Below are 12,436 nucleotides of genomic sequence, written 5' to 3'. Positions count from 1 at the left end.
TTGAAATTGAGGTTCAACATAAATTAATAACTGTTCTACTATGGTAGTACTATCAAATCTGGACCATTCTCTGCTTTCTCTTTCCAGGACTGTAGTGAAAGATTAGTCTGGGGGAATGGCAAAATAGTTTGCTTTTAATATTTCTCCACTTTGTGGCTGCTCCAGGAGAATCAGCAAAAGAGTCACACAGTGTAAATTACTTGGGTATTAATAGAATCATAGAATTATTTGGATTGGAAGGTATCTAGTTCCAACCTCCCTGCAATAAGCAAGGACATCTCCCTCTACACCACTTGCTCAAAGCCCCATCCAACATGGCCTTGAACACCTCCAGGGTGGGGACATTCACAAGCTCTCTGGGCAAGCTGTTCCAATGTGTCACCACCCTCACAGTAAAGAATTTCTTCCTCACATCTTGTCTAATCTACCCTCTTCCAGTTTAAAGCTATTTCCCCTCATCCTGTCACTACCTGCGCTTATAAGAAGTGTATCCCCAGCTTTCCTGGCCCCTCTTCAGGTACTGGAAAGCTGCTATGAGGTCCCCCTGGAGCCTTCTTTTCTCCAAGCTGTAGAGCCCAAGTCTTTCAGCTTATTCTCACAGGGGAGGTGCTCCAGCCCTCTGATCATCTTTGTGGCCCTCATCTGGACCTGCTCTAACAGCTCGATATCCTTCTTGAGTTAGGGGCCGCAGAATTGGATGCAGTACTCCAGTTGGGATCTCATGAGAGCAGAGTAGAGGGGCAGAATAACATCCCTCATAAAAATGCTGGTCATGCTCTTCTTGATGTAACCCCAGGACACAGCCTTCTAGGCATTAAGTACACACTGCTAGATCATTTTGAGTCTTTCATCAACCAACACCCCCAAATTCTTCTCAGGGCTGCTCTCAAGCCATTCTCCAGCCAGTCTGTATCTGTGCTTGGGATTGCCCTGACCCAGGTGCAGGACCTTGCACTTGACCTTGTTGAACTTGGCATGGGCCCAGCTCTCAAGCCTGTCCAGGTACCTTTGGACAGCGTCCCTTCCCTCTAGCATGTCAACTGCACCATTCAGCTTGGTGTCGTCTGCAAATCTGCTGAGGGTAGACTGAATCCCACTGTCCGTATCATCTACTAAGATGTTAAATAAGGCTGGTCTCAGCACTGATCACTAAGGAACACCACTAGTCACTGGTATCCAGTTGGTCATCGGGCCGTTAACTGCAACGCTCTGACTATCCAGCCAATTCCTTATAAGGAGTAAGTGAGCCATCCATTTTTCTCCAGTTTGGCCACCAGGATGTCACGCAGGACAGTGCACGTGCTTTGTACAAGTCCCTGGTCTTCCTTTTTTCACTGATATACCTGTAGAATTTTTTCTTGTTCCCCATTTTTGTCCCTGGCTTGATTTAATTCTGTCTGTGTTTTAGCTTTCCTAACCTTATCCCTGGCTGACATCTGATGACATCTTTGTAGTCCTCACAGCTAACTGTTCCTGCTTCTACTCTGCACAGACTTTTTGCACCAAAGTAAGTCAGGGAGCTTCTTGATCCACAGAGGCCTCCTGGTATTCTTGCCTGCCTTCCTCTTTCTCAGGTTGCATGTCTTCAGGGTGTGGAAGAGATGGTCCTTGAAAACTGACCAGTTTTCTTGGGCCCCTCTTCCCTCCGGGGCTTTATCCCATGTCACCCTGCCAAGTGGTTCCCTGAAGAGTTCAAAGATTGCTCTCCTGAAGTCCAGAGCAGCAAGCTTGCTGTGTCCCTTCTTTGACATCCTGAGGATCTTGAACTGCACCATTTTGTGATTACTGCAGCCAGGGTTGCCCTTGAACTTCACATTGCGCATCAGCCCCTCCTCATTGGTGACGACAAGGTCCAGCATAGCAGTACCAGTGACCTTGTTTCTTTGATAGTAAGAAGTACTTAAAAAGCAAAGATTCTCCTTCAAATTGTTGTTCCACGTATTCAGCATTGAATACTAAGATACTGAAATTTTTGACCTGATGGCTGCTCTATATGTTGTTCATGGTGTTCATGACAATGATATATAAGGATATATTGCTCCCAGATCTCAGGGGTTTTGTTTGTTTGTTTGTTTGTTTTTGCCTGGTGTAGAATACTTTTGTTCTTCCCAACCTTTCACAGATTTTCATGACATTTTTTTGCAAGGTTTGGGCAGTAGTTTTCTACCTTTTCCTCTGTTGCCTAATTGTAGGCATAAGGTTCCAAGAAAATCTCTTTTTCCAAAAATAGTCTTTGAGTTTTTCTTTTCTACCACAGTCTCATCAAAATTCCTAAGCTTCACAGTCTTCTCCTGTTTTGATGGATTGACAAGGGTGGACACACCAGGAATCTTTAATGCCTCCTAGAACACCACATTCTTTTCTAGCAAAGACAATCCAGTGAATGGGAAAAAAAAAACGTGGAAAGGTTACTCTTCTGTGAGAAGATAAGTTATAATGTTCTCTGTGTTTAATGCAGGGCTAGTTTGATAGAGAAAGAGAATACTGAAACCTGCTCAATTACTGTTTGAGGATCTTCCACATTAATTAGTTGTAGTTTAAAGAGATCTAGTAAATTTGGAGTCATACAGTATACATGTAGGTAACCAGAAATTATGATGAGGCTTGAAAATGCATATTTTTGTAAACACTGTTGCCTTGTGGTAATAAAAGCCCAAGAACATTTAGTGTTAGTTGTTGTGTATGGTGCTTTTTGATGCTGATGTCTTTTGGCTTCCATTTAGCTGATAAAAATGGGTGATTATGTAGCTAACAACAAATATGCTGCTAACTTTGCGTGCATGTTTTCAGAGACAGACGTATATACTTTTGGACTTGGACAGTATGGGCAGCTGGGACATGGCACTTTACTTTTTGAAACTTCGGTACCAAAGTCTGTGAAACATTTGAGGAGACGTAAAATACATAATGTTACATGTGGGGAAAATCACACTGCTGTAATAGCAGGTATGTAAGTGAAAAAAATCTGAAATTAACTCTTAGTTTCTCTATACTGTTGAAGTATTTTTGAAGTATGTACTATAAAATGAAGAGTAAAAGGCAGCATATGCTAACTAATTAGTTGTAAAGGTTAACTGAGATTGTGACAAAAGCCAGGTTCAGTTTAAGGAATTACTGCATAGTTCTGTATGTGGTATCTCCTGGAGAACTGTATTCTCATAATCGTGGCTTGTAAATAAGTAGTCTTGTTCAGAAGCCTTTGTTTTGCTGCACAGTTCCGATGTTACTGTTTCCTTTTTTTCCTTCAAAGTTGTCTAGACTCACTCTATCTTTAGTCCTTTGTCTGAAAGCATACATACTTTTAGAGTATATTCATATATTGAGAATCTAAAAATAATTGTTTGGTTTTTGCTTTCAGGAGAGAAACATTCCTTACTTGCACAGCCTGTTACTTTATGTTTTTGCCCTGTTTTTCTATTGAATCTGTTATTAATTGTTTTTTTCCACATACAGAAAATGGCCTCATGTTTACTTTTGGAGATGGGCGACATGGAAAGTTAGGCCTTGGAGAAGAGAATTTTGCAAATCAGTTTGATCCTGCTCTATGTTCTAATTTTTTGAGTTTCACAGTCCTTCTGGTAAATTTTTTTTCATGCTTCACGGGTGTCAAAATGTATTCTTACAGAATATTTATTGATATATATAATAGAACTGGAATCGCATTATAAAATGTTTTTGTTTTTCTTTTCCTACAACATTTAATCAGTATTTAGCCTAGAGAAATAAAAGCTTGCAGGTAATCTTACCAATGCCTATGAATAACTGAAAGGGTGGTGCAAAGAAGAAGGAACCAGACCATTCAGTGGTGCCCAGTTGGATAACAAGGGGTAATGAGCACAAGCTGAAACTCAAGGAGGCTCCATCAGGAAACAATTCTGTGCCGTGTGGTTAACAGAACACTGGCACGGGTTGCCCAGAGTTGTTGTGGAGTCTCTTTCTTAGAGATTTTCAAAAGCTGCCTCGATGTGGTCCTGGGCAACAATTTGCTCTGGATGTCACTGTTGTTACCTGTTGCTTATATTTGACTTGCAGGAAAATAACTAACTACAATTGTTTGAAAATCAGTAGAAATAGCTTTGCCTTCTTCTCTTTCAGTAGTTTCCTACCCTTATCTTGCATTTCACTGAATGCAGATAGATTTTATTTAAGGAGAAATAAACATATATCATTAGTCATTAATTATAATAATTGTATACTTTTATTTAAAGTCAGTAGAAACTAGACTTGAAGTAATTTAACATCTCTTACTTTTGATTGTGTTTTCTTGTAATCTACATCACCAGCAATGATTGTAAGAAAATGAGATCCTTGTGCTGATACTCGCAAACGAAATAATCTGAACTTTGTTTTGTGCTCTAGGTTGCTTGTGGTGGTTGTCACATGCTAGTTTTTGCTACTCCAAGACCAAAAGAATCTGAAGAAACACTCTTAGAAGATTTATATGAGAGCCATTTGATTTCTACTGTCTCTAAAATGAGTGGAGATTCACTAGTAACAAGTACATTACAGTTAACGTCAGCACGAATGCGACGTCGAGAGAGGGTAAATTCAGAGCTGCCATGCTTTTTACAGGAGACAAAATCACCTTTTAAACTAAAGTGGTAGCAAATATCCACGTAAATATATGTCATTAAAATAAATGTATGATGTTAGTGTGTAAAAAAGAATGAATTCTAAAATACCATCTACTCCTTTGCATTTTTCAAAATATCCTAGGAATATAAAAGCTAATAAATAGATAAAAAAGAAACTCTGAAGCCTTGAATGCTTTGAGTGAGTTTGTTGTTTATACTATAAATTTTCAAAGGGTAATATTTCATGATCATCCTAAAATAATCTTAAGATCCTGTTGCATCTTACAATAGTAGTTTCTTCTGCTTTATTTTCAGATACACATTACATGTGATTTCCCTCAACAGCATAGTGAGATGGGTTGTCTCATCTGAAAAATAAATCCACCACTCCTATATTTTGTAAAAATGCAGTGATGCTGTAGACTAAGTACCTCCATGGTATTCAGGAAACAAATACTTTTATTTAAAATAAAAATCATAATTCTTTTTCTTTTTTGTCTGCATTTTAAGACTGCTTAAAGTTATTCTGTAAAATCCATTTGTGGTGTCCCGCTATACACACGTCCAGTTTTTAGGGCTGTAAACAATCAAAATGTTCAAGAAGCCTAGTGTATACTTATTACGTAGTTTATACAAAGTTACAGTGTTCTATCACTAACCAGAGGAAAGCACCACTGTCAAGTACAGGAGGTTACTTATATTTAGTTTTTCTACCCTTATCCTCAGAATTTTCTCAATGTGTCTTTTAATCTTCTACAGGAGCAGTCACCAGAACAGTTAATTCGAATGGCACGAACTCTGCCTCCACTGGGAGAACGTTTCTTAAAATCTTCACTGCATGTGACTAGTAACACCAGCCCAATCTGTTTTTCTAGAACAAATGTTCCTAAATCTGAGCCTGTGAAGAAGAGACGTCATGAAAAAGGTGACTTGTCCTCACATTTTGCAGTTATTTTCTGAGAATTATGTAGTTTGGCTTTTGTGTAAGCATGAATGAATGCACAGTTTGAACACAGAAGGAGGATCCAGTTCGGCCTTAATTCATGGGCATGTATCAGAGTACAAACATTGAGAAGTATATAAAAGAGATGGCCTAAACTTGGTTCATGTTTGGAAAGCATACTTAAAGATTTAGAGGAGGTTTAATTGAAAGAAAAACAATGGCTAAATTATACTTAAGTTTTCTCAATCCTGTAGAAATACAACTACGTAAAATACTCCGAAATCAGTAACCACATTCTCTATTTTTTGTTAAGAAAAAGTATTACAGAGAAAAAGTGATTAGGAAACTAAATCTTAAAGGCTTGGGAATGCCTAATTGGGACCTTGAGTAAGAAAAGAGGTTTACTAATTCCTATAGGAGCTTTCTTCTTCATTTGGGAATGCAAATGTGCTTGTTTGCTCTTTGATATCTTAAGATAATCAGGATTCAGAATATCCAAGCTCGTGCCAAAATCTGGACAACAGTGATACTGGGCTGGACTTGTGCACAGGTTCTCTTGGACAGTTCTGGACTGACCTGAGTTCCATACCACATGTGATTTCCCGGAGGAGGAATGCTGAAGAGTGCAGTATGCAGTGTTTCCATGTAAAAGCTAGTTTTGATTCAAATTCGTATAGTCAAATTCAATTCGAAAGTTATTAATTCAGGTAGAATGAAGATGGTTATTTGTAGAGCTGCTAGCATGTCCATGCTGCTTTCAAGTTAAGTGTTGTGGTGAAAATTGAATTGCTTTTAGGGTGTTCTGAGCTCTGAACTCGGGGTTTGTATCACAGGCAACCTGATTAACTTGATGCAGTGTTGTAGGCACTAAATTCAGTGTCTCCATCCATTACACAGGTAATATGCAGTGTAGATAATATGACTGCAGATAATTTAGTCTAATTGTTCCACTAGTATTGAAGAGGTTATTTAAAAAAAAGAATAAAATAAAATAAATAAATAAAGAAAAAAGCTTTGTCCCGTATAACATTTGTGCTTCAAAAGCCTGCAAAAATAGTCCAGTGTCAGCAGAACACTGATACTAGATGGTTGAGCTGCCTGTAATTTTAATATTGATAAAAATGAGGTGGAAGGTTGTTTTTTTTGCTCTGTTCTAGACTGGGAGAAATAGGAACCTCCAAACTTCAGCCTGATGTCAGTAAAATAGAGACAATATAATCTCTCTTTTAACGAGAGTGGGGTATGCTGCTTGGTATATATCATTTGCTTAGATGCTAATTGTTTACATTTATCTTAAAGAAAAGAAGCATCAAAAAAATGAACCTGGTGAAGCCTCTGCAGAAGATTCAGATGCTGAAAATAATGACAGAAACCTTGGAGATACGACTGACGTCCTAAATATGGTAATATATTCTACTAACTAATCTATGACTCAGTTGATCCTGTGCAGGTGGGGAACAAAGTAGCTAAGTCATGTTACAGGTTCTAGTGTAGAATATTTATCTTGTCCTAACCTTCATATTTGCCATCAAGAAGTATTGACATAATATATAAAGGAATAAATGGACATGTGTTTCCTGACACTGGTGAGGATACAGAGAAACCTTTCAAAACGTTATTCTGCATCTTATCTATTGAAATAATGTGAAGTTTTAATTTAATATATGAAAACAATAGCATATATAATTTATTTCACTAGCAATTTAATAGTTATTATGTGGTTTGAAAAATATTTATAGGTTCCCCAATGAAAAGGTATTTTCAAAACATTGAAATGATGTCATTATGCAGCCTTTCATAGCTTGTTATATTCGTTTTTTGACAGAGATCTCATTCTTTGCAGACACATGTGATGAGATTGAATTCCAGTGACCAGTCCTTAAAATTATCACCAATTCAAAAACAAAAGGTACTGTAACTAATTATACATACATACACTTATACTGATGCTTAAAAGATCTGTAGTTCTTGTATGACCCGTAACTTTGTTGTTTTGCTTTGAGTTTTAACCAACACCAGGCAAATTTATAGGCCCCCTCTTGCTAATGTTTGAATTTTCAATGAGGTAGAATTCTAAGAAGCTAGGAGAAATCAGAGAGGATTTGTGCAGGCACATAGAACTCACATTGCCAGCATTGTCTGAGATGGTAGATATCATACTCTGTCAGTCTAAGGAATGGAAAACTATCATAACCACTTTATAATTTGTGGTAGTAACATATATATGTCTGCTGTTTTGTTGATAGCAAAATATTTTAATTGACTTTTGGGACACAGTATAAGTAAATATTTTATCTACAGAAAGTCATCATGGAGGAGCAATAATACTGGTCTTAATTATAAATGAAAATGCTTTTGAATTACTACCGTTTCACTTTGAAAATGATACATATCTTACAGTGTTTTGGTATTTTTCATTATCATTTCATTCTATAATATATTTTTTTGAAGAATTTTCTACATAAATGCAAGTTTTAAAGCAGAAACTCAGCAGATTCTGAAAACTTTTAGAAAAAACATAACAGTGATTGCATCAGAACATTTCCCAAGTGGAGGAAGGTATAGCAGAACTGCAGTTTTTTCCTCTGTTCTCACTGCCTCCTTCACACATTGCATGTACACTCTGTGATCATGGCTACAGAGTTCTTGCATTCACTTTGAGTGTTTGAATAGTGAAAAAAGAGCAGTAGATTTGCCTTCAAATGCATGTTCCATTCTTCTAGTACGTATCCTTCTAAATCCATGTCATCTATAATACTCTGCCTTTTGTGCTATCTTTTAGTCACATCACAAACTGTTTCTTTTCTTGTTCAGTTGTTTCTGTAGTCTTTTTCTTTTGCTGTCACTTGTTCTTAATGCTTTCCTTCTTTCTTTTTAATTTTCTGCTACTCACATGGAATAGAAGAACAATAAAAATGTGAAACTGAAAAGAGATGGTAAAGGTGGGCTGAAAACTGTTGATTTTGATTATGTGCAGAGAGGATCAGAATTAGACTCTGGTTCCTTACAAAAGCAGTCTTCACTTTCAGAGTCACCAGGACAAAATGCAGGTTTAGAAAAAAGTAGTGCCTTTGTAGGGAAGCCCATAGCCAAAAAAAATACAAGAAGAAATAAATCTCAGCATACACAAAGTATTAGTACTTCAAAAAGAGATGTACAGCACATTAGCAGGGACAAATATAAATTAGGTAAAAGGGAAAAAGAATATTCAGAAAATCTTGGAGTCATCCAAGAGGAAATAAGCAATTGTTTTCCCAATGAAAAAACAAATTATTCTGATGAAAAGTTAAAAGCTGTTAGGTCTAAGCAATCTCTTAAAATTGAGGTACTTCCATCTGCATCCAGTGATCAGCCCCAGAATGGTTCCTTAATTGTAGAAGAATGCCATCTTGTTAAAAAGCAAGGAAGTCAAGCAGTAGAAAATGGAAAGAAAATAAAGAACACTGAAAAATCTAATACACGTGAAAGAGGTAAAGAAAATACTGAAAAGCAGGGGGTGTTTAAACAAAAGGACCCATTATTTGAACAAATAGCTGTAACAACATCATCATCTTCGAGTGAAGAAAGTAGTAATGGTCTTTCAAAATATGTTCTTAACAGTAGGGAAAATGAGGGGTACTGCTATGAAGATGGAGAGATACAGAAATCAGTAAAAACAGAAAATGTAAAAGATCTGGACTTAGCAAAAGAGAGCAGTGAGATTGAAGAGGTGCAAGCTCCAAACAGTGAGAAGGAGTATGTAGAAGCTATTGATCTAAAAAGCAAGAATGAGGAAGAGACATACTCTGAATCTAAGTTTGATAAAGAGTTAGAAACAAAAAATGGTGAGGAATCTGATCAAGAGCAGGAGAGTGAAGGCAGTGAAAAAGAAAATGGATGTCAGCTGAATGAAACAGTTGACAGTGAAGTTGAAGGGGAGGAAGATGAAGAGGCTGAAGTTGAAAAAGATACCGACAAAGTCATTTCAGTAGAAGGAGATGAATTTGAGGAAAAAGATAATAAAGAAAATGAAACAGATGAATCACAAATTGAAAGAGACAGTGAAAATGAGGATGCAGAAGAGCTTGAAATGAGTCATGAAAATCATGTCACAGCTTCAGGAGATGAAGAAGGTGGATTGATAGAGGAAGCAGAAATGCAGAGTGAGGGAGAAGAAGAGGATATTGAAGAAGAGGAGGAGTACGTAAAAGAGAATCAAACTGGAAAAGAAGAGGAAGAGGATAAAAGTGAAGAAAGAGATGAGAGTGAGGAGGGGGGTGAAAATGTAGAGGAGGAGGAACAAAAAGAGGTTGAGGCAGAAGAGGGAGGAGAAGATGGAAAGGAAAATGAAAAAAAAGAAAGGGAGTCTGAAGGAGATGGTGAAGAAGAGGAGTTAGAAGAAGCCTTGTCAGAGGGAGAAGAAGAAGACATATCCGAAGAATGGGAGGAGGAAGATGGAAATAAGAGGGCTAAGGAGATGAGGGAGGATGAAGTAGAAGAAGAAGGAGAAGAGGGGGGGGATGAAACAGAAGAGCAAAGAGAAGAAGAAGAGGAGGAGGCTGAGGAAGGAGTAGAGATAGAAACGGAAGGGGAGAAGGGTGAAGAAGATGAAAACGAAGAGGAGGAGGAGGGTGAAAATGAAGAAGAGGAAGGAGAAGAAGGACATGAAGAAGAGGGAGAAGAGGTGGAAGAAGATGAAGAAAAAGGAGAGGAAGAAGAAGAAGTAGATCTAGAAGAAGAGGGTGAAGAAGGAGTAGAAGAAGAGGGAGAAGAAGTGAAGGAGGAAGAGGGAGAGGAACAGCAAGAAGGAGAAGAGGAAGAGGGAGAAGAAGAAAAAAGAGAAGAGGAAGAGGATGAAGAAGGAGAGGGAGAGGAGGAAGAAGTAGAGGAAGTGGAAGAAGAAGATGAAGAGGATGAGGGTGAGGGTCAAGAGGAGGAAGAGGAGGATGAAGAGGGAGAAGAGGGGGAGGAAGAAGAAAAAACTGAAGTTGAAAGAAAAATAGGTAATAATAAGCTTCCACAAAAGAAAAGCAAAACCAAAAAGCCAGGGAAGACAGAAAGTTCTGCTGTACCAAACAACTCTAAACAGAAAATGAAGTCAAAACACCATGTGGCAAATGGTTTGCATAATTCAAAACAATTTTGGAACAATGTGCTGCCCCATTACTTAACACTAAAATAGTATAGACTAATGGAGATGCATCTTGAGTCTACTCAGGAAAACCTGAAACTATGGCAAATGCAACCAAACGTAGCCAAAAAAATTGTTATGCATATACTTTAAGTGCCTATTTATTGAAAAAGACTGAAGAAAATGCGTGGATTTGAGAAGCTTTTATGAGATAAACCATATACTTTGTTGATAAAATCATTTGAACAATCATCTTTATCCTATTTGACACAGATTTCTAAGAACTGCTAAAGAGGCAGAACCTATTTGCCTGAAATTAAAACTTCATGCTGATGACATGACTTATACATTGCAACAGTGTAATCTTTGCATCTGAATCAGATTTCTTAATACATGAATTTTAGTTGCAACTTGCTTGTTAATGTGCCTTATAAGAAAAGAATGTCAGTAAATCATAAAGGATACGTATTTTAAAAATTTGATATCACTCCATTTTCATTCCCACTACTTTTCTTCTGTTCATATGTAGGTAAAATGTTTGTTCAAATACTCAGTGTAAATTAGAAGACAAGTTGCCAAGTATACATTGGTCAGTAGGTGAGAGGAAAATTGATGTTTTAGCCTGGGCAAAAGGTGGCCTGGGCTTTTCCAAAGGCCTTAAGGCTCACTTCATATTTTTGTGTCAGAACACAATTATGTGCATAAAAGCTGAATGTGAGCCTTGGAATTTGGCCTAGATTGCATTATAGTCAGAGTGCATTCTCTTTAGTGATTAATTTTGGACTGTTACTTTTTATGATTTGACATAATTAAGAGTTTGAAAAGATACACCTGTAAAACATTATGTACTTGTATATACACTATGCAATAGAGAAAAAGACTCAATACCTGCCTACAGAAGACTAAATTACATTAGTCACCTGACTCTTAAAGTTCTCAGAAAGGGGAATATATTTTGTTACAGCACGAATAATATATGTGTTTCCAGGGTCAGAACTTAAGCTTCTCCTCATTGGAGAAGATTTGTGTTTTTCCTCCCTTCCTAAAAATCACATTGTGGTCTCCATAAAGAAGATGCTGTAACAAACCAAGAAAGTGGATGGAATAGTAGCAAAAGTGGCATGGAAGTCTAAATTATTTTTTACAAAAAGAAAGTATGCTAATACTTATACACAAACAAATGTTGAAAGATATTTTTAGTCTTTGTAATACTGCATTATTGTTATTAGATGCTGAACCAGCAAAAGAAGGAGTTTAAATTTTTTTCTTTCAGCATTATTAGTTAAGTACTATGCTAGTGGGTGGTCTGAGGAAATTTTGTAAACATCTCTCAGTATTGGCATTCACTGGAAGAACTGCTATTTAGACCTTATTTAAAATGGATAAAGAAGAAATGAAAAAGAATAAATGCTATTCAATAAAAATATTAACAGAATCAATACTTATGTTAAGGTTATGAAACATTTTTAATGTTGTACGATGTTAACATTAAACTGTCTTTGACACATTGTCTCCAGAATTTCTTTTCTAAGAAGGCTGTGGTAGATTAATACTTTGCTAGTGCACTCTAGTTCAGTTCAATCCTTCCTTCCCTCAGTCACCCTTTGCATATACCATGTTTGAAGGTAAGATCAATTTCAGTTACATGCTTGTAATAACTATAATAAAAATACTTAGTCCAGTGACTGTATTTTGTACCTGTGAAATTAATTTCAACCTTTATAACTTTCTGGAATACTTCGTCTTGACGATGGATGGGTAAGTCTTTGGAAAAAGGTAAGTATCTGATATTCTGATAGAGGGCAATAC

General features: G+C 37.0%; 1 protein-coding gene across 1 annotated transcript in view; it reads left to right on the top strand.

The window, feature by feature from the left end:
• The window catches only part of RPGR (retinitis pigmentosa GTPase regulator), a 43,763-nt gene extending 31,694 nt beyond the window's left edge, over nucleotides 1-12,069 (top strand). Inside the window, exons 8-15 of the mRNA XM_065741561.1 lie at nucleotides 2,791-2,946; nucleotides 3,454-3,578; nucleotides 4,360-4,542; nucleotides 5,334-5,499; nucleotides 6,817-6,920; nucleotides 7,361-7,426; nucleotides 8,029-8,076; nucleotides 8,420-12,069. Coding sequence (XP_065597633.1) covers nucleotides 2,791-2,946; nucleotides 3,454-3,578; nucleotides 4,360-4,542; nucleotides 5,334-5,499; nucleotides 6,817-6,920; nucleotides 7,361-7,426; nucleotides 8,029-8,076; nucleotides 8,420-10,678 — 3,107 coding nt within the window. The 3' untranslated portion in view covers nucleotides 10,679-12,069. The remainder of the gene's footprint in view (nucleotides 1-2,790; nucleotides 2,947-3,453; nucleotides 3,579-4,359; nucleotides 4,543-5,333; nucleotides 5,500-6,816; nucleotides 6,921-7,360; nucleotides 7,427-8,028; nucleotides 8,077-8,419) is intronic.
• The last annotated feature ends 367 nt before the right edge of the window (nucleotides 12,070-12,436 follow it).

The sequence above is a fragment of the Cyrtonyx montezumae genome, unplaced genomic scaffold, assembly GCF_038088225.1.
Source record: "Cyrtonyx montezumae isolate F1298 unplaced genomic scaffold, pur_monq_1.0 scaffold_3, whole genome shotgun sequence".
NCBI classification, from domain to species: Eukaryota; Metazoa; Chordata; class Aves; order Galliformes; family Odontophoridae; genus Cyrtonyx; species Cyrtonyx montezumae.
The sequence above is the reverse complement of the archived record's forward strand: the minus strand, read 5'-3'. Positions and strand labels throughout refer to the sequence as shown.